We start from the raw sequence: 24851 nt of genomic DNA on the forward strand, positions 1-24851 counted from the left end.
AGAGCTAGTATGTGGTGAGATTAGGGAGTGCCCCCCACATCTTTCAGTACAAAGTGACATGTGAGGGGGCTGCCCCAGGAACTTTCAGTGCAGCATGGCATGTTGTGGGTGACCCAAAGCCACCCAGTCGTGTATGCGGATCACCTCAGGGCTGCAGTGACGAACCCAGGCCGCAGTACCATGCAGTATAGTGTGGGGAGGCACCCTAGAGTCACGCAAGAGCCTGAGGGGATGTCTCAGGCTAATGCACTGAGGCGTGGCATGGGGAAGATGCGCCCCAGATCTGTACACTGCAGCGGGGCACGATGGCGCCCCAAGGCCGTGCATGTAAGGTGGCATGGGGGGAGAGGCACCCCGGACCACGCATGAAACGCGGAACGGGGGGAGAGGCGCCCTAGAGCCATGCAGCATGATAGGAAGGGGGGGGGGGGGGGTCGCGCAGTGAAGCATGGAAGGGAGCACGCGACGGGGCTCCCCGGGGCCACGCACCGAAACGCAGAGACCCTGAAGGGAAACGCAGCTGGAGGCGGGGTAGCGCCCCCCAGCTCTCACACGAGGTGCGGGAGGCAGAGAGAAGCGCGTCGCTTCTGGCTGCTTCTAGGACCTTCTGCGGGAAGCAGGGTGAGGGCGGGAGGCAGAGCCCGAGAGGCGGGACTTACAGAGGCTGATGGATTCCGCCTCCTTCTAGGATGTTCGGAGGGGAGGAGATCGGCTCCGGCTTGCAATGAATGAAGTCACCTTGCAGCGTGCGCACTAGCTCTCCCCGCCCTTTCCGAAGCCAACCGGTGACAGTTGACCTCGCGCAAGCGCATTTCCCATCCCCGTCTTCAGAGGCGACAATTGGAAATGGAGCGCGCGTGCGAGCCGGGCTCCGCATGACGCATGCGCAGTCGCCTCAGCGAGGCGCCAGACGAAAAACGCATGCGCAATCCGAGAACGGTTCGCCCAGCGCACGCGCATTTTGATCGCAGCAACCGCCCCCCTCCGTCAGCCCCTCCCCCAGTGATGAAGGTTGGAGTTACCCACCCCCGTGCCTGTCAGTGAAGGTTCCCGATGGTTCTGGAAGGAGGCGGCGCCGGGAGTATATAAGCCGGGCGGGGGGCGGCGAGCCGCCAGTTCCGTTACTGCGGAAAGAGGAGGACGCTTAACTTAGAGGAGCAGGAGCCCCAAGAACACTCACCGCCAAGGTGAGGCGCGAGGAGCGGTGGCTGGAAGATCGACCCCAGGATGGTTTTTTCCTCAACGGGCTCGTTCTCTAGCTGAGCCTGGAACCGTGGCTTAGATTGATGGCGGAGCCTTTCCGCGCCGTGTGGTGGAGCAGGCTGCCCTGCTTGCGGGGGTGGGCAGTGCGGGGGGGCGATGTGAGGGGCGCAGCCCACAGTGCCTGGCGCACAGCGGTGCTGGGCGTTAAGGGGCGTTCGTGGCCCTTAGGTGGCTGCTGAGGAGGAAGAGTAGGTGGGAGCGGGGAGACGCAGTATGTAGGGGGCCCGCCCCCTTGGGTACCCGCCTGGCTCACATGCAGGGGGGGGATGATGGAGACCGGCAGCAGGAGGAGGGGTCTATTGGGAAGAGGGCTTGTCGCGCGGCACGGGGGGGGCACCGGCTTGGGGAGGGGAGGGTCCGCTGGGCGCGGGACTTGCGCTTGCGGCTGGGGGGGGAGGTGGAGGTGGAACGAGGGGGAGGAGAGGAAGGCTCTCGCAGTTTCTAGAATCTGTTCCAGGTCTGGATCTGTAGGGGGCGCTGTGCTCCCATGTTTGTCAGTGCCCACTCTCCCATGCCTGTGGTGTCTAGCCTGCCTGAACTGCTGTAGAAAGTACCCTTGGGGATCTGGACTGACCCAATTCTCGGTGGCTATCTGTAGTGCAGTGCATTTTACTAGTTACTGCAATGGAAAAGTAGCTAGTGAGGTCTCCCTTCAGTTGGATTTGATTTAAATGCTGCAGTGCAAGTTTAAACAGTCATGGCACTGGGCTCCCCTGACTGGCAAAACCAGTTTTTCCTGCATGACCAATAGATTGTTACCTCTGATGTATAGATACCTAGCAAGAGATGGCACTCTTCTCTGTTAAAAGAACCTGTGTTGTTACAAGCTGAAAGTGTATGAGCTATAATGTTCTGTGGTCTTTAGGAGAAAGCTCCCAGTAGGACTGAGTATTCAGCCAAAACAAAAAAATTGACTATTTGACACTAACCAGATTATCCAGGTATGTCTTGCAAGTCACATTCTAGATCCAAATGTTGTATAAAGTGAAACTTAATTTTTGAAAGTTAGATTCTGTAATGTTAACTTACTGTATTCAGCACTTAGTATTGTTCTTGCAATTCTGTATGCTCTGAGTTTTAAAGATGCATGGTAGGCAATTGGACAAATTACTGCCACATTAAACCTTCGTCCTCTTGAGGAGCTGAGACTTGTACTTATCTGTCACTGACAGGCCTTCCTAGACAAGGGTTATAAATGAGCTGGACTGCCCTTTGCTGCCAGCAGGAAGAGCATACCAGTTAGGTTTGTCTTTCTTAGTTGAATATTTAAAATGCTATATGCTGTCCACGACCCTTTCCCAAAGTGGTGGTGCTTGTTAACAGCAGTTTAGGTGGTTGAACATAAAACGGAGCAAACATTAGTATTCTTCACCTAAGAGCCATTCTTAAGAGCTTAAAGTTATAACTTCATTTTAATTCTACAGATGCCAGAAGCTGTGCAGACTCAAGACCAGCCAATGGAGGAGGAGGTGGAGACCTTTGCCTTCCAGGCTGAAATAGCTCAGTTGATGTCTCTGATCATCAACACTTTCTATTCCAACAAGGAGATTTTCCTGAGGGAGCTGATTTCTAATTCATCAGATGTAAGTAAGAAAAATGTCACATGCAATCAGTGACATTATTACCTTTAAATACAGGTAGTGTGGTGAGGGGTCTGATAGTTGTATTCTTGTTTTGTAGGCTCTGGACAAAATCAGATATGAGAGTTTAACTGATCCAAGCAAACTAGATTCGGGAAAAGATCTGAAAATTAACCTTCTTCCCAACAAGCATGATCGCACCCTGACCATTGTGGATACTGGCATAGGGATGACCAAAGCAGACTTGGTTAACAACCTGGGTACTATTGCCAAATCTGGCACCAAAGCTTTCATGGAAGCATTGCAAGCAGGTGCAGATATTTCTATGATTGGTCAGTTTGGTGTTGGCTTCTACTCTGCCTACCTGGTTGCTGAAAAAGTAACAGTGATCACCAAGCACAATGATGATGAGCAGTATGCTTGGGAATCTTCTGCTGGAGGATCATTTACTGTCAGACTTGATAATGGTAAGTGCTAACTTGGTGTTGTAGAGGTAGTTCTAAAGTAGTCCTTTATAGTATAAGGAAATCCATGAATAGAAGGCTCTTCAAGGTGCTACAGCTGTAGCATATAGTATCTTGTAATACTAGAATGACAGTTAAAATAACTGCTTCTCAAGGGTGATATATCTTAATCTGCAGCAAAATTAATTAAGCTGTAAGCCAGTTACAATAGTACCATAGCAGTAGTCTTCTGTTTGTCTTAAACATCTTTCCAAACATTTACTGGTGCTTACTGTAAAACTCAAACCTTATTCTAGGGGAACCTCTTGGCCGTGGTACGAAAGTTATTCTGCATCTTAAGGAGGACCAGACTGAGTACCTGGAAGAAAGACGAATCAAGGAAATTGTGAAGAAGCATTCTCAGTTTATTGGCTATCCAATTACACTCTTTGTAAGTGTTCAGCTTGGAAAGCTAACACAATTTTAACTGGTGGTAAAGAATGTTAAGTGAGTACAAGGTTTAGCCATAATAACTTACAAAAATGATTCTGGAGTCAGATGGACCAGATATAAGTATATTAATGACTCTTAATGTGTAGTATAGACATTTGTCTACAAATCCTAAATAAGAATCTTCTCTCCCCTGTCCCTCCACCACACGCACTTGCTGTTGGACTCCTGCCAAACAGCAGTGCTTTCAGACCTGATTCTCTTGACAGCCACAGAATAGGGTGTAAAATGTGTAACCTAAACATGGTGGCCACTGTTATGGCACTTGGTACATAATCCAATACATTGTTAAACCTAGTGGTTTCAGGGAAACTTTAGTTTCATGTGTCAAGGTCTCCCGTTTGAGCATGTACAGAACTTGTTTTGTCTTTAAATAAGCTCTAAAGATGAGGGAAAGTAATCTTTAATGTACTTTACTGCACTCTAAATATCTGAAACAATACTTCATGCAAATTAGGAGGGTTTACATAAGAGCAATTGGTACACAAATCATTGCTGTGGTAGGCAATCATGTGTTGCCAAGTGTGATCATCTTTCATGGGAGTTGTGCTTCACGGATCAGCCTCAGCTGTCCGAGGTTCACAAGATTGCTGTGAAAGGTCCAGCCCTGCTGCCTGCCCATAGGACCAGAGAGATGGTGTCTGCAGCAGCCCCAGCACTGGTCTGGGAGCAGGACCCCACAGGCAGGAGCTGGGAGCAAAGAGCCAGTTCAAGTGCCTTGTTTTCTCACCTGCCTTTAACAAGGCTTTGCCCGAAGGAACTTCCCCCATCATTGCAAACCATATCTAGCTTATTAGGATCATACTTCGCTATTCCTAATTTAGTTTGGTGCTTACATGAACGTCCCAGTGTCTAACAGTAAAAGTTTTCTACACTAAATCTTACCTGGAGCTAGGAATCAAAGGGGAGAGAAATTGATGGTTTTGTATACAAGTATCTGCTATGAGATTAAGCCCCAAAAGTTAAGCTTTTGATGAAAGCCCATACCTCATGAGTAACTTGCAATGTCAATCTTTCACTTGCATTTTTAATAACTTAGGTGGAAAAAGAACGAGATAAGGAAGTAAGTGATGATGAGGCAGAAGAGAAGGAGGAAGAGAAAGAGGAAAAAGAAGAGAAGGCAGAAGACAAGCCAGAGATTGAGGATGTTGGTTCTGATGAGGAAGAGGAAAAGAAAGATGGGGACAAGAAGAAGAAAAAGAAGATTAAGGAGAAATATATTGACCAGGAAGAGCTTAACAAAACCAAGCCAATATGGACCCGGAATCCAGATGACATTACTAATGAGGAATATGGAGAATTCTACAAAAGCCTGACCAATGACTGGGAAGACCATTTAGCAGTGAAAGTAAGTAAGACTCAGTATCTTAACTCAAATGATCAAAAGCCCAGTGGATCCTATTCAGTGTCCTTTTTTGATATTGTCTCAGATAATGTATTTGAAGAGATCTTTTTGCTTGACTAAGGGGTGACGAAAATAGCTCTATATAGCTATCAAATCTGTAGCACTTAGGGGACAGTATTCTCAAACTCTAGGACTTTGAAACTTATCACTTCATCTGTCTAAATTTAAAACAAAGTAGAAAGCATGGCCATCTGTAAGGTTATCAATCACCTTTAATAAAGGCAAGCAAAACAAATCATAGGCTCTTTAGGCAGAGCAACCATATGGGGCCTTAAGAATAAGAACCTCCCAAAGAGCTCAATGGTACATTAATCAAACTCTTAGTGAAGTGGCTGTGAATGTCTCAAAGTGTTAATGCATGTCACGCTAAACTCTCTTAAACCATGACTTATTTTCTTGCAGCACTTTTCTGTGGAAGGGCAACTGGAATTCAGAGCACTCTTATTTGTCCCACGGCGTGCACCTTTTGACTTGTTTGAAAACAGAAAGAAAAAGAATAATATTAAATTGTATGTACGCAGAGTATTCATCATGGATAACTGTGAAGAGCTGATCCCTGAATATCTGAGTGAGTAGGCCTTTGAAAAGTAGCACTCTTCTGGACTCCATATATTGCTAACAGAATGGTTTCTAATAAAAACACCTTTCTCTAAGACAATAGATGGGCTGGGGAGAGCGAGAGGCTCTTGACCACTAAGATGTGAGTGGCAAAGAAATACAGAACTATGAAAAGTGCTATTTCTCCAAAGCTTAAGCCCTGTCATTAATAATGAGCCCTAGACATGCATTTGCAATATATCCAAGACTTTAATCTCCTTGTAAAGATCTTTGTGCTAGTCTGAGATGTACCTTTTTTTCCTTCAGACTTTATGCGGGGAGTAGTGGATTCTGAAGACCTGCCTCTAAATATTTCCCGTGAAATGCTGCAACAGAGCAAGATTCTGAAAGTGATAAGGAAGAACTTGGTCAAGAAATGCTTGGAACTCTTCACTGAATTAGCAGAAGACAAGGAGAACTACAAGAAGTTTTATGAACAATTCTCTAAAAATATTAAGGTTAGTGACCTTACTTTTGAAGCTATTGGGCAAAAGTTCTTGCCAGCATATTTGACTATTTGCATAATTTGAACATGTAACTCAAAGGTGGAAAAAACTTCTTGTTCCAGCTTGGCATACATGAGGATTCTCAAAACCGCAAGAAACTCTCAGAATTGTTGAGGTATTACACTTCTGCATCTGGTGACGAGATGGTATCTTTGAAAGACTATTGTACTCGGATGAAGGAAAACCAGAAACACATATATTACATTACAGGTAAGTCACCTGCAAGACTGTCCCCACTTAAGGAGTTGAGACATTGAGAATGTCCCTCCCTGTATTTTGAAGGAAGCCATATTGGGGAATAAATAAGGCTTTTGCTGATTTTTGGCAAGCTCCTAATTTCTAACTTGCAGTGATCAGTCTAACAGAACTGCTTAAAGGAGCCTCTGAAATAAGCAGTTCTTGTGTGGGGTTGTTTTTGCTGTTGTCTTGTACACAACAAGAGTAATTCAACTTAGCTGTTGAATTTGAAACTGTTTTGAGTTAAACTTAAGGGCTTATGATTCCTGAGGTACTTCTAATGCACATTAACTTCATGAGCAGTGTTCTGATGAGGAGTAATAGGGAATATCTATCAGCATGTGTTGTCCTTAAAGCACAGATTGCTAGGCTTTCATGATTAAGAGATGGGTGTAGATAACTTTTCCTAAAACGGATGTTGAAAAGGGCATGTGTGGCTTAGCATCAAACTGAAGTGACACATGGGAAGAGTCCACATTTGTAAGCAGTCCCTCAGGATAGCTCAGTATCACACTTGACAAGTTACTGTGAGAACTGTGGGCTGAAGCGTCAAACAAGAACTGAAACCAGGTTAGAATCCAATTCCAGTTGAGTCTGCTAAAACAACTTGGCTGGTCTTGGGCTGCTTTTCTGGAACAACTCAAGCTTATTAAACCCCCTATCTTAGGAAAAGGGATAGTGTAGTCATTGAGTAATCAAGTATCTGTGGCTTGGCTGACAAATAGGTTTTTTGGTTTTGTTTTTTCCAGGTGAAACCAAAGATCAGGTAGCAAACTCTGCTTTTGTGGAACGTCTTCGCAAACATGGTTTGGAGGTGATTTACATGATTGAGCCTATTGATGAATATTGTGTGCAGCAGTTAAAGGAATTTGAAGGGAAGACCTTAGTTTCTGTAACAAAGGAGGGTTTGGAGCTTCCAGAGGATGAAGAGGAGAAGAAGAAACAGGAGGAAAAGAAAGCAAAGTTTGAGAACCTCTGCAAGATCATGAAAGATATTCTTGAAAAGAAAGTAGAAAAGGTATGATTAGACTGCCTACAGAACAGTAAAAACTGTTGATGGTCAATCAATGCTAATTCTGTATAGGCTTTTTAAATCTCTTCATATACAGAAGGGGGAGCAAACAAGATTAAGCCATGATTCTAGAACATAGAAAAATTGGACTTCTCTACAAACAGTAGTGACTAGATGCTTCGGGGGTGGCTGAGTTAGTCTTTAAAGCGCTTGCAAACAAAGTGTTAAGTTTATCCTGTACAGGCTAACAAAACATGAAGATAGAGCTTTTGTGAGCATAGCTGGTCATCTGAAGTGGGCTGTACCCATGAAAGCTCATACCAGTAGTGACTAGTCTGTCCCTACAGTACCTCTTTTCACTTGTCAGAAGTAGGGTTCCCAAAGTGAAGTGAAACAATTATTCAGTCACTAGAATGTTGGATTTCGATGAACACTATCCTCAAATTCCACTTCATGTGGCTATACAGTTGACTACACCAATTCCTGTTGTATTATCACTGCAAATGCAGGTCCTCCTAGAATAATTGTCGCAGTCCTGCACTCTTGTAGTAGTATCCAAGCCTACCAACTCTCTGGTAATAACTAATGCTTACATTCAACAGGTTGTGGTCTCCAACCGTTTAGTGACTTCCCCGTGCTGCATTGTAACAAGTACATACGGTTGGACTGCCAATATGGAGAGGATAATGAAGGCACAAGCACTTAGGGACAACTCCACAATGGGCTACATGGCAGCAAAGAAACATCTTGAGATAAATCCTGACCATTCCATCATTGAAACACTAAGGCAAAAAGCAGAGGCTGACAAGAATGACAAGTCAGTGAAGGATCTGGTTATCTTGTTGTATGAAACCGCACTCCTGTCCTCTGGTTTCAGTTTGGAGGATCCCCAGACACATGCTAACCGTATCTATAGAATGATCAAACTTGGTCTTGGTAAGTAAGACTTGCTAAATCTCTTATTTCTAACTCAGAGGGAAAAGTGTCCCTGGGAAGGACTTAATATAATGCTGCAGCTTAAACTGTTTCTATATCCTTAGAACCAGGGGTTGTTCTGAATTCTTGGAGACTTACGATTAAAACCATTTTAATTTAGTTACACTTGTGTGTTTGTACAGGCATTGATGAAGATGATTCTGCTACAGAAGAAACTAGCCCAGCAGTTGCCGAGGAGATGCCGCCACTTGAAGGAGATGATGACACATCACGTATGGAGGAAGTGGACTAAAATAGCTACCTTACAGAAACTTGTGGATGTTTCCTGGGCTAATTTGAATAAGTTATATTTTGTATAATATGAATGTTACCTGCCAAAATTGACACTGTCTGCATTCCCTCTTTATATTTATTTTCAAAGATGTTATACCTTATTTTTGTTACATTGGTTTTTTTAGCTAATGTGAGAATGCCATGAAGGGAATGTTTTCTTGGTGCATTTACATTGTAACACCCTAGTGAGGCAAGTAAGGATTAATTATTTTGTCTAAGAGCTGGTTGCAGGTGGCAGGGTTTCTGGATGTCTTAAGTTGTAACGTTGTACAGCTCCTCACTAAACAAGTCTGGCATTCAGTACCTAGTAACTAGGTATCAAGAGCTGAAATATCGGGGAAGCTTTAACCCCAGCCATGCTCCCATGTTTCAAAGTATTGATGTTAAATTCTGTCTTTTTATACTGTAAAAGGATTTTTGATTGCACTCTTAACCAACTAGAATCCACTGTAAATCTCCGTGGCTTATACAACTCTGCATGTACAGTTTGAGCTGTCTAGGAATAAAGGTGTTATGAATGAATATTTGTAGTAAACTTTGCATTTGTGGCTAAGCTGAGCCGTCACCCTGAGTTGTCTGGAAACTATTTCCCCCCCCCCCCGCCTTTTTTTATTGGTTGCTGTGTACCTGGAAGCCAACACTGAAATAGCTTTCCTAGACCACCTCTGCATGACTTAGATGTGTCAGAAAACATCTTCCCCCTATTTAAGACTGTAGAAGCTGTAGAAACCATTTTCATATTTAGCTAGAAGCCATCTTGTATAACAGAAACCATTTCAGCTTTTCTCTCAAGCACGTAGACCAGAGTGAACTTTCTGTCACCCCGTGAGAAGAGGCCTACAGGATGGGCTATTGGTATGTGTTAATTGGGCTGGTTAGGACAGGAGATGTACTCCCTCGCACCTGTCCGCCATCTTGTTGATAAGGTTTGGTTTTTCCAAATTTAATTGAGGATTTCTGTAATTAGATGCCCTGACGTCAGACTGTTTAGCTAAGGGTATAAAGATACTAAGATTGATTGTATTAGCAGCTTTACTGGGTCTGGCTCTGCTGTGACCACGTTTAGCTCATGCTGTGCTTTATTAATTAATAAAGCTGCTTGTTAGCTGCCTAAACACAGAGGAGCGTGTTTTTGCTTCGACAATTCCTAATCTAAACTCTCTACCAGAGGTATCTGGTATACAGCCATTTTGTGTTTAGACCTGTGCAGTGTATGAGCTGCAAGCATATCAACTGCTGTGGCTATCAAAAGGCTTTACAACCATAAAATACCACCAATGCACCCCTGAATTGTGTTTTAGTGATAGTCCTCAAACTCAACTTACATGCAACTTTCCATTAAGCTTGGACTTCAGAATGTCCAAGTGGTTCCCAAACTTTTTGGAGTCATGTCCCCTTTTTTTGAGATCCTCAAGCCCCTCCCCAAAATAGCAGAACTAGGGGTGGGATTGACAGGTGTGTGGCTGGCTTGCCTCATACCCCCTGGAATTTCTTTCTTCCCCCCCCCCCCCCTTACCCTGTGTTTGGGAACCCATGGTCCAAGTTAATATCCCAAGGTCTGTCAGCATATGTAGATTTCCCTGAAGGGCATAGTGTCAACCATGCACTAAAAAGCTACCTTCAACTGAAACAGCTACTCCATTTCAATACTTTAAGCTTTCCTAAAGCAGCATCCAGTATAATCAGAAAGTAAAGTACTAAATTTCTGCAATGCTTGCTTGGAAAACATTCTTGCCATAAGGATCAGATTAAATAGTTTAAACCCATCTCAATAAATGGTTTAGTAGCTAAGATTGACAAAAGCAGTGACAAACTCCAATTGCCTCCTGAGAGTGGGCTAGCCTTAGGCTGATGGATTAAAGGTGATATCAAGATGAATGTCATAACATAGCAATTGCCCAAGGGATTTTTAATTTGTCTTTTTTGAAGACATTTAAAGACTGCCAAACAGTTTAAAACCAGAAATACATTGCTTTTCCACAGGCAGCTATAATGTAAGGACAAAAGATAAGTAGTTTTGTGGGGGGGGGTTGTTTTTATTGGGGGGGGCAGTTAGCCATCTAAACTACAGTCGCAAAATGTAGTCAGTTTGTCAGATTAAAGTGTGAATATACTAATAGACAACTGTCTACCTGCTTTGTAGACATAAGGGTGTGGTTAAACTATGCCTCCCTCAGCCCTACCGTCAACCACTGCCCATGCTTGCACACCTAAATTGTGCCATATGTATCGTGTGACTATAAGCAAAATTAATTTTAGATAATCCAAGCATACTGATCCTTTTCTCTTAATCTGTGCACCATGTGAAGCTACTTTTATATTTGGAAAAGATTAGATCTCCTAGGCCTCAGGAGTTTCCAGAGGTGGTCTTGGCACCTTCACTGTGGCTAAGTCTGCATCAGACTTCAGAAGTCTGTTTTCTGTGGTTTTAGATGCTACTTTCTTTGTTCCAAGGAAAAATAGTTGTCTTTATGTGCATGTCCATTCTAATACAGGTATGCATGTGCCATTGCCTGAAGGGTTTTCCCCCTCAGGGACAGGTGCAATTGATTCTGGTCACTGGTGCTGTGAAAAACAATGCAAAATGAACAGGGGCTGTTCTACTCTCTGAAGCCCATCAGTCACAAGAAAACCTGCAAAGTGAGACCTGTGCAAGGTCACTCAGGCTCAAAGGCTGCTAGTCTGGTACTGTCAATTCCAGCCCCAAGTCAAAGTAACTCAATCATGACTGGTGTGGAGAAAGTAAATAAGGAAAATAACACAAGAAGTAGAGTTTACCAAATGAAATTAATAGGTAGTGGGTTTTAAATGAAGTATTCATGTAATGCAGTAAACCTGTGCAACTCAGCAGAAGATGTGGAGTTCAAGATAACAGGCTTCAAAAAAGCTAGATAAATTCATGGAGGATAGGTCCATCAATGGCTATTAGCCAGGATGGGCAGGAATAGTGTCCCTATTTTCTGTCAGAAGCTGGGCACCCCAATATTTGAAGAATGTCTATTGTCATCTATCCTTACAGAAGAGCCACTGCCAACTGGATCCAATAAAGTCTTCATTGTTTTCAATTTACCCAATTCAGCTTGTAGCCAGAGAATTTACCAGTTATCTATTGTTTGGAGGCTATTTAGAATAAATTAATACAGATTTTTAATAAGATGATGTGGTAGAATCTTAGACTGATAGGATTGAAAAGGACCTCAAAAGGTCTGCTAGTCCAGTCCTTTGTATTCAAGCCAGGATTAAATATAGATCATCCTTTGCAAGCAATAGTCTACTCTTCCCTTAGAATGACAAGAGGCATTTTATTCCAGTGCTTAACTACACTGACAGGATAGTCATTACAGTCACAAGGTGAGACATGGAGTTATTGAGGATAAGAAATATCACAACATATCAAATATTCTCTAAGACATTCATAGTAGTGATAAGATATCTTTGCAATAATTTCTTTTGACATCTAAATCCTATAGGAACAGTTATGTTAATTCAAGTGACTTAATCTCACTAATTTTTGTCTAACAATTGCATATAACATTTTGATTTTATATTTGAATCTCCTGTATGTAGGCCTAATTAGCTCCTTGATGCTGCTTAAAGTAGCTTGCAACTGAATATATCAAAAACCTTTCATAGATAAGATACCCTACTTGTACAAACAGTGATGTCACAGTATCATCTGTAACATCATATTCTGTTACCCCAGTAATAAATCTGATGGATGACTTTGGCTTTTGATGACTAAAAAAATAGTCTGTACAGCACATGCATATGCATTAACTAGCAGTTTCAGGAACTAGGATGGAAATAATGACTGGCAGGTAGGATAATGCATACAAATATTTCTTTCTTGGTGATACTCAAATGTTTAAAAGCAGGGTATTTGGATGCTTAATTTATTTCAGACTGTTGTTTCTCTAATAAAGCTTTTCCCCGTCCTGTGTATTATACTCTTGTAATTTAATGGAGTCCACTACAAATCTAGCCTATAGTGAGACTAACCTAAATACAAGATAAAATCTTTTAAAATAATTGATTCCTGCTCTTTAGTGAAAAATACTCATACAATTTATCTTATAGTGTGTTGAAATTTAAAACTAACACAATGAGTTGGGAAAAGCTGAAGACACATATTTCTAGTTTTCTTTACTGGTGAATTGATGACTTAACCCTTAACCTCCATGAAAATTAATTCAGATGTGAAGCATGCGAAGTGGGGGAAGAAAACAGCTATGTTCCACTAGAATAGTTAAAATGTTGGGAAGTAGGTGGAGGCCCGAGTGCATGATATTAATCTTTCACAGTAACTGAATGGAGACTATGAAACTTACTCCTGCAAGAGATAAGAATTATCATAGAACAGCACTTTCCAAGCCAGATGCTCCATTAACTTTATTTTATTAAGTTCTTCCCATATGCATAAGAAAGGTCATAGAGGTCATAATAATGAATGACTCAGCATAGTAGCCTATTTTCCCAGTCCTAGTAATTAAAGATATGTCTCTACACTACAGTGTTATTTTGAAATATCTTATTTCAAAATAGTTAATTTAAAATAAGTTATTTCGAAATAACGCATCTACACACAAAATACATTTCGAAATAGCCATTTGCTATTTCGAAATAGCACATCCACACTGCGTGGACAGTCAATCACATTTAAGGCCAGCCGGAACCAAGTAGAACAGCTTGCACATGTCAGTGTGGACGTGTTTGCGCAAGAACCCTTGCGCAAGAAGCCGCCAGTGTAGACATAGCCTAAGAGTTTCCTCCCATGAGCAGAATGGATTTTGTGTTGTGCACCTGTACTGAGTTCATGTGGCTTGTTTGGATGTGCCACCAGAGGCGTAGCAAGGGTGTTATGTGCCCAGGGGCAAAGGAAAAATTTGTGCTCCCCTCTCCCCCCACTGCTATGCACTGGATTGTGAATACAAGGAACTTCATGGTTGCCCTTGAGTCTTTAAGGGAATGGAGTCTAGAGTCTACTAGTTTACTCAGAAAAGAGACCTTTGCCTTTGAATGGCAGGTCAAAATGTACAGAGCTCCTATGCTATGTCAAAATTTACAGAGCTCCTCTCAGAAGACTCCAAGCAGGAGTTTTCAGTCCTTACTGAACAGGGCAAGATGGTAGTGAGGACATCTCTCCAGACCTTGCTTGACTCAGCTGACTCAACAGCAAGGCCTCTGTCATGGGGGGTGGCCATGAGACACTCTTCATGGCTACAGGTCTCTGGACTTCCACCAGAAGTCCAGCAGACTTTACAAGACCTGCCATTCAAAGGCAAAGGTCTCTTTTCTGAGTAAACTAGTGGACTCTAGACTACATGCCCTTAAAGACTCAAGGGCAACCATGAAGCCCTTTGTATTCACACTCCAGCACCCTGAAGGAAACTATTTAGGCCCTGATCTCAACAGCACAGACAGTATAGGGCAAGGCCTAGGCAGAAACTGTTCCACTACAGGAGCAAGAACAACAAATGCAGGCCTTCTGACTAGTCTGTGGGCCACAGCCACTGCTCCTCCAATCCACTTCAGGCCACATTTAGAGGTTTTGAAGGTGCCCTCAATGGAATTAGCTATTATTCCTCCTGGAATGAGGTTTACCAGCTAATTCGATTTAGGGCTTTAATTCGGAATCCCGTTTAGCTGCTGCTTGTAGAAGCGGGCAGTTACTTCGGGCTAGTCAATTTCTAAAATGGCAACCGGCCAAGACCATGCTAATGAAGCACGGGATATTTAAATCCCGTGCTTCATTTGCGATTTCGGTCGCCCTCATTAGCCTCCCTACATCAAACTAGGGGGCTAGTGTAGACATACCCTTACTCGAGAACTCCCTTACATCATTTTCCATACGGTACAATTCAGGCAGCATCCTGCATTCTTAGCTGAGGTGATCTCACAGTTTCACCTGGGGCAGGATATTTTCCTCCCAGATTTTTACCCAAAGCCACACACAAGCACCTGAGAAAAAGTAGCACTTTAAAGACTAACAAGATGGTTTATTAGATGATGAGCTTTCGTGGGCCAGACCCACGAAAGCTCATCATCTAATAAACCATCTTGTTAGTCTTTAAAGTGCTACATAGTCCTATATTTTGTTTCAGCTACACCAGACTAACACAGCTACATTTCTATCACTATTCTGAGAAGAAGTGTACACAGAGCTTTGGCTTTCTACATCGAGTGCACAAAGCCATGTATAAAATCTACCCAGCTGAAGGGTCTCCTGGTCTCATCAGAATGCATTTTCTCCTGGATATTGGATTGTATCCACACCTGTTCTGATTTGACTAATATCCTACCCCTTGCAGTTATAGACTAGTTGGCCAGAGCGCAGGCCTCCTCAATCACATTTCTAGCCCAGGTCCCGATTCAGGAAATCTATATGGTGGCGACCTGATCTTCGGTGCATATATTCACTGCTCATTATGCCATTGACCAGCAGTTTAGGTATGACAGTAATTCCTATCTCTGACACCACCTACTTCCAGGCTGTGTCTACATTGGCACCCCTTTCTGGAAAAGGGATGCTAATGAGACCAGTCGGAATTGCAAATTCCACGGGGGATTTAAATATCCCCCGCGGCATTTGCATGAACATGGCTGCCGCTTTTTTCCGGCTCGGGGTTTTGCTGGAGAAAAGCACCAGTCTAGACAGGATCTTGCGGAAAATAAGCCCTTGTCCGGAAGAGCCCTTATTCCTAATAAAAGGGCTTATTTTCCGCAAGATCCCGTCTAGACTGGCGCTTTTCTCCGGCAAAACCCCGAGCCGGAAAAAAGCGGCAGCCATGTTCATGCAAATGCCGTGGGGGATATTTAAATCCCCCGCGGAATTTGCAATTCCGACTGGTCTCATTAGCATCCCTTTTCCGGAAAGGGGTTCCAATGCAGACACAGCCCCAGGGTTTAACTTCTCGGGAGTCACCTGATTGGAATCTGATGAACAACCACTCAAAGAAGAAAAGACAGTTGTTACCTGTTTTCTTGTAACTGGTGTTCTTTGAGACATGGTGTTCATGGCCATTCTAATACCCTCTTCCCCTCTGTGGGTGTAGCTGGCAAAAAGAAACTCAGGGCAGTGTCAGGGTGCCAGAGGCATATAAAGGCAGCTATAGCAACACCACTAGAAGGGGCTCCACAGCCAACCCCAATGGGAGCTGCTAGGGGAAAACTTCTGATGCTCATGCATGTGATGTGCACACACCTGATTGGAATTGACACAGACAACACTTCTCAAAGAACATCATTATGAGAAAACAGGTAACTGTCTTATCTCTAATAAAGAATGTTATTTATAGCATTAACATGTATAATGGTCTTAGAAAACTGTAAAAAGCTCTGGTGAGCAGTTTAAATCTACTGTTTATAAACTGAGGTGCTTTCCTTTGGAAACATTCTTGTATGCATTTGCTATTGGGACTGGCCAGGTCATGACTAAAATGCATACATAGAGTTAAAGAGAGTTGATAACAGCTTTTCAACAGTCAATTGATTACAAGGACTTGGTTGAATGGGCATAAATGATTGGCTCAAGTAAACTCTTGCTCTATTAAAAGTGACAGCAGTGTTTATTCTGATATTTGAGCTGTGTACAACAGCGCTAAGAAGAAAAGCTAGAAATTAGCTTCCCTTTGTCATGCTGTGAATTTTGAAGCTAGGTGTTGTCAGCTAAGTGGATGTAAGTTGCCATTGAAATCTCTTTCTTCATGAACCTCATGCAAAGGTCTGGTCAGGAAAAGAGATACAAGTGTTAAAAATGTTCAATAAAATAAGGATTTGGATATCATGGTGATGGGTACAATATCAATACTACATAAAAGTAAAACATGATTGCATCTTCATTTAGCAGAATTCAGAACTTGTTGGCATATTTAAACTGATTTGAATTCCTTTATATCGGAGCCTAATTGCACTTGAAGATCTTTGATCTCCACATAGAACTTTGATCTCCACATAGAAATGTTTACAAAGATCTTGTGGCAAATATGTAATTACAAATGTTTTTGTGCATATTTCTGATGGAAATACATTCTTAAATCAGGTTTGACCAAATATTGAAGGACACAGCAAAAGCAAGTGACATGAAACTTCAAATAGGTTTGTACACTTCTGCTATTTCATTCATTATGTGGTGGACTTGTTTAAACGTTCTGACTTGAAAAAATAACAATTGTTTGAATTTTTGTCTAAAAGTGTTGCATATGGGAATAGCTATCACTTATCTCCCCGTCTCACACCATACAATAAACTTGTAATACACAGGGTTACTTACGAGAAGCTGATCTTTCATACCTAGGCCCCTGTCACATGATGTAGGTCAGGGTTACAAAAGGTCCATCCTCTTATCATATGACAGGCATCAGAATCTATTGTTGCCAACATTCTTATGGGAGTTATTTGTTGATAGTGAATGACACTAGTGAATTTCTGGATTGTGAATGTCAGTGTGTATTGCATTTGCTCAGTGACCTCTCAGTATTATTGTATGGACAGTTTGGGAGAGAGACAGTGCTAAGTTTGGTAGCAGCAAAAGCGAACACAATTTTCATGCAAAAGGAGGCAGCTGTTGACTGTGTGTTGAACTTATATTATAAAGTTCCTCTGTGGTTTTTATTTTTTTAAAGAGTCTTCACTTTTTTAAAATTAAGCATAAAAATTCCCAGTGAAAACCTCCCCGCTGAACCATGACTGATCAAAGGTGGAACAGGCTCAACTGCATCAAAGGAGCATTCAGTGTCCTTAGCACCAGCGGTGGCATGAAGCTGAGACAGAGAAGCGCACCACTTCGTCATAAGGTGCCCTAATTGTGCTTTATTGTTTGGCGACGGGGAAGAGAGAGATGGGTGTGAGTGGTTTGGAGGCAGTGTTCCCTCTAAGATTGTCCATCCATGAACAGAGTGAGTTTTGTCTCATGCACCAATATTGAGGTCATGTGTGCTTGTTTGGATGTGTGCTGCTGTGGCACCCAAGTTATAAACCTCTCCCTTTTCCCCTCTGCTGCCATGTCTCCCACCCTCCCCTCCCCTGCTCCCCTGGTTCCTGCTGCATCTCACCCCTCACCCTCCTCTGTTGTCCTGGATCCTGCCCTTCTCACTCCCTTCAGCCCTTCTGGGACCTGCCCCCGTCCCCATCCTCTCTGACCCCTGCCCCCGCCCTTCCCCCCGTGCTCACCCCCTCCTCTAGCCTCACTGATCATCTATAGCTGCCCATGCCCAAGCCTCCTCTATTCTCCCTGTGTCTGCTCTTTTGCTTCACCCCCAAAACCTCCCTGGCACCTGCATCTTCCCTTTCTCCCTGCAATCTCCTGATGCCTCCCCCTTTCCTGACCCTGCCCTCTCAACATCTGCCCCCTTGCCTTCTTCCTCTCTGGTGCCCACCCCCTCACCATCCTCTGCCTGTTTTCCTCATGCCCCCCTGCACCCTCACACATGACTTACTCCAACCCCTGCCTTCCTCATGCCAATCCCTCCTTTCAAACCCTCTTCTCCCAGCACCCACTCCTCTCCTCTCCTCTTCCTTCCTCTTGCCCTCATTGCATCACCCTATCCCCTCCCTTTTTCTACCCCCACTGACACCTTACCATCCCCTCCCTCAGTTCCTCTTGCCCATTCCCCTCATTGTCTCCTCTTGGTCCCCTGGCATTTGTCTCTCCTCCACCCTCCCCCTTGGTGCCTTCCCCTTTTTTCTCCTGCTCTGGTCCCCTCCACTCCCCTCAGCACAAGCTCCTTTCTCTCCTCACCTCCACCTTCTCCTTAGGTTTCCCCTGCCTCTTCCCTCCCCTTTTTGCCTTCCTGACACCTGTACCCCTCAAACCCCTTGTGCCCAAGCCAATGCTGTTACCATATTGTTTTATTCTGCATATTATAAATAAGCATCCACCAGAGAATTTCCTTTCCAGCAACTTCATTATTAAAGTGTACAGTGGTAGGCACAAGACCTATCTTCCAACCTGGCTGAATATTACTCCTGCAGATATCCTGGGGCTGGCAGCGGCATTCAGTGAGCCCCTCAGCAAGGCATACATAACAAAGGACGCCTTCCTAATCTGAAGTAAGGAAAGGAAATCCCTCTGGCAAAGCGCCTCTCTCCCTGAGCACAGGCAGGGAACTGCCCCTGTGGGAACAGCCGAGCACCACACACTGAAGACTCCCATGGCAGAGGTCTGTAGACAGGCCGGCCGCCAGGGTGTGCCATGCACTTCATAGAGTGGGAAGTGGTGCATGCCACTAGCAGCTTGCTCCCTAGGACCGGGTCTCCATTGGCCCCTTGTGCCGGGACTGGGGCCAAGGCTGTGGTGCTATTTTAGTACCAGCAGCAGCCCTGCCACATGGCCTTGCTGCTCCTGGGGCGGGGCAGCCACCTGCAACACAGCTCCGCCTCTAGGAGCAGCTGTGGCCATGCGGCTCTGCTGAGGAGGTGGGCCGGACTGAAATTCTTGGTGCGAGCCTGTGCAGTAACCCTCTCTGAAGATAGAATCACAGAGCACTAGAACTGGAAGTTTTTCCTAAAGTCCAACCTAAACCTCCCTTGCTGCAGTTTAAGCCCATTGCTTCTTGTCCTATCCTCAGTGGCCAAGGAGAACAATTTTTCTCCTTCTTCCTTGTGACACCCTTTTAGATACCTGAAAACTGCTATCATATCATGAACAGTACTAGGCACTGATGCTTTGCACAGGATTCTCTTCCAGAACTAGCCGGTGTGTTCTGCCTGCTGAACTATTCAAAGGGCTAACCATTTTAAAGCACTTTACAGTATAAAGGAGAGAGAGAGAGTGTGTGTGTGTGTATGTGTTGTGGGGGGGGGGGTGAAGGGGGAAGGAGGAGGCCATGATTCCCTTCTCTTTTGTCATTTATAAAAAGCCTTAAACGGATTTCCGGTTCCTCATCAAGTTACTTAGTACTTCCATATTAAGCATATATTCGGATACAGATGTTTCAAAGAAAGAAAGAGATTTACCCGAAGAGATTGCCTTTAAGTATTTTAACTGTCTGTTCTTCAATAATGTTTTTTGTAGAGGGTTGTAAAAGACTATTCAGACTTGCTCACTGCTAAGTAACAAATGTGTATGAAATAACTTGTCAATTCTTCCATATTTGCAGTGGAAGTGATAATACAGTATTAATCTCATTTATTTAGAGCTATTTTGTTGCAGTTTTTAGATCCTTATCATGGTTATTCAGAAGATACATCAGCTCAGTCAGATGGTAGTTTGAATCTCATTAACAACATACATTGTAGAAGAGTTAACCATTGGCTCACACACAAAATGCCAGAGGTGATAGCCTTGGAAGACATCTTCCCTCCAGAAGACCAAGAGTTCCTCCATACATCATCAAACTGGGTCTTCCCAGCAACAGAAAACCACAGTGATGTTTCTATGGAAACAATAATTGATTTTAAAATGCCAGTGGCTACAATCAGTGAAGACATAGGGGATTTTCCAATAAGATGTGTGAGACCATTTGAACTATATAGGAACTCTGAAGTAATTGCTGATTCAATATGGCTGACCCCTGACCATTCCTTACTTATGGATATTGATCCATCAAAATCCATGGGATACCCAGAAAGCCCAGCAGCTGCATTGCAACAGCCTATGCTTACGGAATGTGAGGGTGACGTTACCATGTGTGAGCAACCAATCCTCAAGAGCAAACAAGTATTTCCAATTCTGGAGTGTGTTGGGGGAAAATTAAGAGAAAAACTGCCTGCTGAACAAAACTGAGGTATGAAAAGGCTAATTATGATCTGGCCTTGCCAAAGTGTTCCCACTATTAAATATATACAGACAAAAAGATACTTATAAACATATAATCATTTATAAATATATAAATACAAAAAGATACTTACAGACAACTTATTCTAGGTGTTGTGTTACCCAAGTACAAATGCCCCACAAGTTAATAGTCTGAAGACTTTCAGCTAGGGCTTGAAACCACTGTGGGTAAGAGATTGTTATATTTAATTTATGGGCTGCAAATTGTAGTTCCAGAATCTGTACACATAGCCACCCCCTACCACCACAAAACTAGGACCCTCCTAAGAACAGATGGCTCCATGAGGGACAGGGCTTATGTCAGTGTTGAAATGTCAGCTGCACCCTCTCTCCTTTCTCAGGCTTTCAAATAGATGTTAGTTGTCAGGATTGGGGGTGGGAGAGCCTCTGGAAAATGCTCCCAATCCTATAGAGATTTTTCAGAGGGACTGAGAGCACAGCACAGCTGGATTTGGGAAATACTCACATTGATTTTTTTTTTTTAGCCCATTCCTGTGAGTAGAAAATAGAGATAGAAATTAACACACTTGAGTGGTCTCTGCGCATTCCCAGTCAGGGGATGCATTGGTTGTGCAGCTCCAGCAACTATCCCTTGTGGTGCTCTTGCCCCTTCTCTCACTGTTTCTTAACATTGTGAGGACAAGGCTGTATTAGAGGGTATGGTGCTTGGGCTGCCTTAGATCCTTCCAACCAGACCAGAAACCTCTCCAGGCTGATCCAGCCCAGATTGAATCTCTTCAAAGACCCAGTGCGTCACTTAGATTTTGTAGTGAGGCAGGAGTAGGGTTTGCAGCGTCAGCATGCATGTTTTCTGTATGAAAGAATTTCTTGTATTCATTTTTATTAGTTCCCATACTGCTGGGTAGGATTACAGATCCTCTGGCAGATCGGAAGGAAAAGGGATCAGGATTTAAGTGCTCTTGCCCTGCTGTATTTCCACTTAGATCCCCATGGGAGATGTTGGTTGGCTTCAGTGACGGACATTCTCCTTGATGGTGCTTGATCTGCAGCACCTTCAGCTCAAGAGCTCACAAAGAGCATCAGAACAGGCTCCAAGCCAAGTGACTGCAAGAAGCACAAATGGCCTAATCTTCTGGTTCCCTAACCACTTGTTCCATGAGTCCCGAGTGGTTTGTGTTGGCCCCTAGCCCCTCACGGGATAAAAGCCCAAGATCCCAATAAAGATGCCCTGCTCCTCTCGTAGAATGAAAGCAAAACCCAGATGGATATTAGAGAGTGCTTCAGTCACTGTTTCATTAGGAATCCATGTCCCACCTTCCTCAGATGACAGTAATTATCAAACTATCCCATGGCTATGAATATGCAGAGGCCGCACAAAGAAGAAATTAAGGTTGCTCACCTGTAACCAGAGTTCTTTGAGAGGAACATTCATACTCCCTGCCCAGCTTTCCCTCTTCGTGGGAGTCTTGCTAACAATCTTGGACTTGAGGAGGCAGAGGAAGAAACTCATGTGGCCCTCTTTTATGGCCTCATCCTCAAAATGGTTAGGAACAATCAGGGGAGGGGCAGGAGTGAGCATAAGAGTGCTACAAAGGGTGCTACCAGTGTACCCTGTGTATGCGAGAGCTTCAGTTACTAGTGAATAACCCTCATTTAAAGTGAGACAAAATCTCTCATATGTTCTCCAGCTGGTGATCATTTTCATGCTCTAATGATACAGGCAGTCCCCGGGTTACGTACAAGATAGGGACTGTAGGTTTGTTCTTAAGTTGAATCTGTATGTAAGTCGGAACTGGCGTCCAGATTCAGCCGCTGCTGAAACTGATCAGTTTCAACAGCGGCTGAATCTGGACGCCAGTTCTGACTTACATACAGATTCAACTTAAGAACCCCAGGCTCCGAGGCTTTGCTCTGCTTTGCTCCCCGTCCCCCTGGTCTGCAGACCAGGGGGACGGAGAGCAAAGCAGAGCAAAGCCGCGGAGCACGCGGGCAGCGGACAGCCCAGACGCATCTGGGCTGTCCGCTGCCCGCGTGTTCCACCGCTTTGCTCCCCGTCCCCCTGGTCTGCAGACCAGGGGGATGGGGAGCAAAGCAGAGCAAAGCTGCGGAGCACGCGGGCAGCGGACAGCCCAGACGCGTCTGGGCTGTCCACTGCCCGCGTGTTCCGCCACTTTGCTTCCTCTCCCTGGTCTGCTGGAGACCAGGGAGAGGGAGGGCCCCGTTCGTAACTGTGGATCCGACATAAGTCGGATCCGCGTAACTCGGGGACTGCCTGTACAAGGAAAAAAGCTTCAGAGGGGTAGCTGGGTTAGTCTGTAACAGGAAAAACTTTAAAAACAGCAAATAGTCTGATAGCGCTTTAAAGACTAACAAAACACGTAGCTGGTATCATGAGCTTTCGTGGGTACAACTCACAGGGTCACCTGAAGAAGTGGGTTGTATCCATGAAAGCTCATGATACCATCTACATGTTTTGTTAGTCTCTAAGGTGCTACCAGACTATTTGTTGTTTTTTAAGTTTTTACAAGGAAAAAAAGACATTTTTGAAAATATACTAGCAGTATTTTAAACTGCTTCTAAAAATGAAGCTTACTTTCCTACTCAGCTTCTGTATTGGATTGTTGCTGATTCGTTTCTATGGTAATAGAACGCTCTCTTTTCCCAAGTTCATTCCCCACAAGACACCCCTCTACACCTGTAGCACGGGAATTCATACCAGGTTGCAAACTTCCCCTTAGAGTGCCAAGGGGTATCAGCAGATTGCTGTGGGAGCCAAGTTTTTAAACTAGGGAGTCTTAGCATCTGATTGAACAGTTTCCCAGAAACAACACACAAAGAAGAAAAGTTAGCTACAAAATTTTGCATAAGTGATGCTGCATTTTTTATTCAAACTGTAGCATAAAGTTGTGACTGTTAAATGCATAATGAACATTTCATTTTACAGAGACGTATCCTTCAGATATTCGAGTTCTGAGACCACTTCACTCTGGACATGAATGATCTTTCACAGCTTCAACTATGGATGACTTTTAAAACAGCTCAAGTGACATAAAGCACAAAGAAAAAAAGATCCTGTTCTAGTCTTATTTTACAGGGATAAACTGATTTATTGCCGTGTATATGTGACTTTAATGTAATAGAATGCTAATAGATGGTCATTAATCTGCCTTGATGCAGTACTAGATGTATTTTGAATATTTTACATATAAAAATCAACAAATGTGCATGCATTTTTGGATTTACAGTGGAAATACCAAACAGCCATTTTGGTACTATGAGATGTTTACTTTTATTTTTGCTTTGTGACGATTGAGTTACTTCCAACATCACTAGCCAATTACCAGTAAATAGCTCTTGCAAGCACTTTTCATCTGTCTACGTCAAGTGGCTTTACAAAGAAAGGTAATATCATCATAGACATTTTAGAAATGGGGAAATGAAGCACACAGATATATATAAAGCGACAGAACCTGGTTTCCTAATCCTACTCTAGTGCCTTATTCACTGTCTCATTCTGTTTCACATTAAAAGGAAAAAACACGAGACTCTTAACTCATTGGCTTTGCTCACCTTCCTTTTCTACACTTTTCCATGTAATATAAGGAGGATTTGGGGCATCAGACACCTAGACCATTTAGAACTGATTTTTACCACAAAAGACACTACTTTTTTCATTCCCACAGAATAAAAAAGAGACCTGCATGAATTTTCTTTTGCAGTGACAAAGAAAAGGCTCTCCAAATTACCTGTGGCCAGGTCTGGCCTTACCATGAGGTGAACTGAGGTGGCCGCCTCAGGTGCCAGACTGTGGGGGGGGGGGGGGGGAGGGGAGGGGTGCCACTAGGACCCAGAGTGGAGAATATTGTGTCTACTGCTGGTGCAGTGAGAGGGTATGGGGGTGTCATTTGAGCTCCCCGCCTCAGGCGCCAAAATGTTGTGGGACGGCCCTGTCTGTGGCCCAGATGTTAGGGACCTAAATACCTTTAAAAATCCAGCTCTTAGTTATGCAAAGTATGAAGGGGCCCAATCTTAGGTCCAATCTTGCGTTGTTTTTTTGAGTATGAGCAGTGCAAATTTATTAATTGGTTCATAACTTCAGTAAAAAGTGGATCTACAGCAGTCATTGTAAAACCTGTGCACATTTACCAGATACTTCTGGCAAATTCACTGGTAAAGATAAACAATTAAACAAATGTATTGGCTACAAGAAAGAGATTTTAAGGGATTATAAGTGGTAGGTGAAAAGTCAGAGTTACCAAGAGAAATAAAATATAAGCATGCAGTCTAAACTATTA

At 43.6% G+C, this 24851-nt stretch overlaps 1 protein-coding gene and 1 long non-coding RNA gene across 3 annotated transcripts; both read left to right on the top strand.

The window, feature by feature from the left end:
• Positions 1-1027: 1027 nt before the first annotated feature.
• HSP90AA1 (heat shock protein 90 alpha family class A member 1) lies at positions 1028-9344 on the top strand. Its single transcript, XM_006119990.3, has 11 exons — positions 1028-1187; positions 2688-2846; positions 2944-3310; positions 3604-3737; positions 4836-5144; positions 5604-5769; positions 6066-6256; positions 6367-6514; positions 7291-7559; positions 8156-8489; positions 8672-9344. The coding sequence occupies exons 2-11, from the start codon at positions 2688-2690 to the stop codon at positions 8779-8781; spliced, it is 2187 nt and encodes a 728-aa protein (XP_006120052.1). The 5' UTR covers positions 1028-1187; the 3' UTR covers positions 8782-9344.
• Positions 9345-12502: 3158 nt separating this feature from the next.
• Positions 12503-24342, top strand: LOC112545272 (uncharacterized). 2 transcript variants are annotated; one of them, XR_012903294.1, is made up of 5 exons: positions 12503-12640; positions 16861-16916; positions 17468-17614; positions 19956-20545; positions 23501-24342. It is a non-coding gene; the product is annotated as an uncharacterized LOC112545272 (long non-coding RNA). The 2 variants fall into 2 exon arrangements; XR_012903293.1 differs by having other exon boundaries at positions 12506-12640; positions 19972-20545; positions 23501-23774.
• Positions 24343-24851: the final 509 nt, after the last annotated feature.

This window comes from Pelodiscus sinensis, chromosome 4 (assembly GCF_049634645.1).
Source record: "Pelodiscus sinensis isolate JC-2024 chromosome 4, ASM4963464v1, whole genome shotgun sequence".
NCBI lineage: Eukaryota > Metazoa > Chordata > Testudines > Trionychidae > Pelodiscus > Pelodiscus sinensis.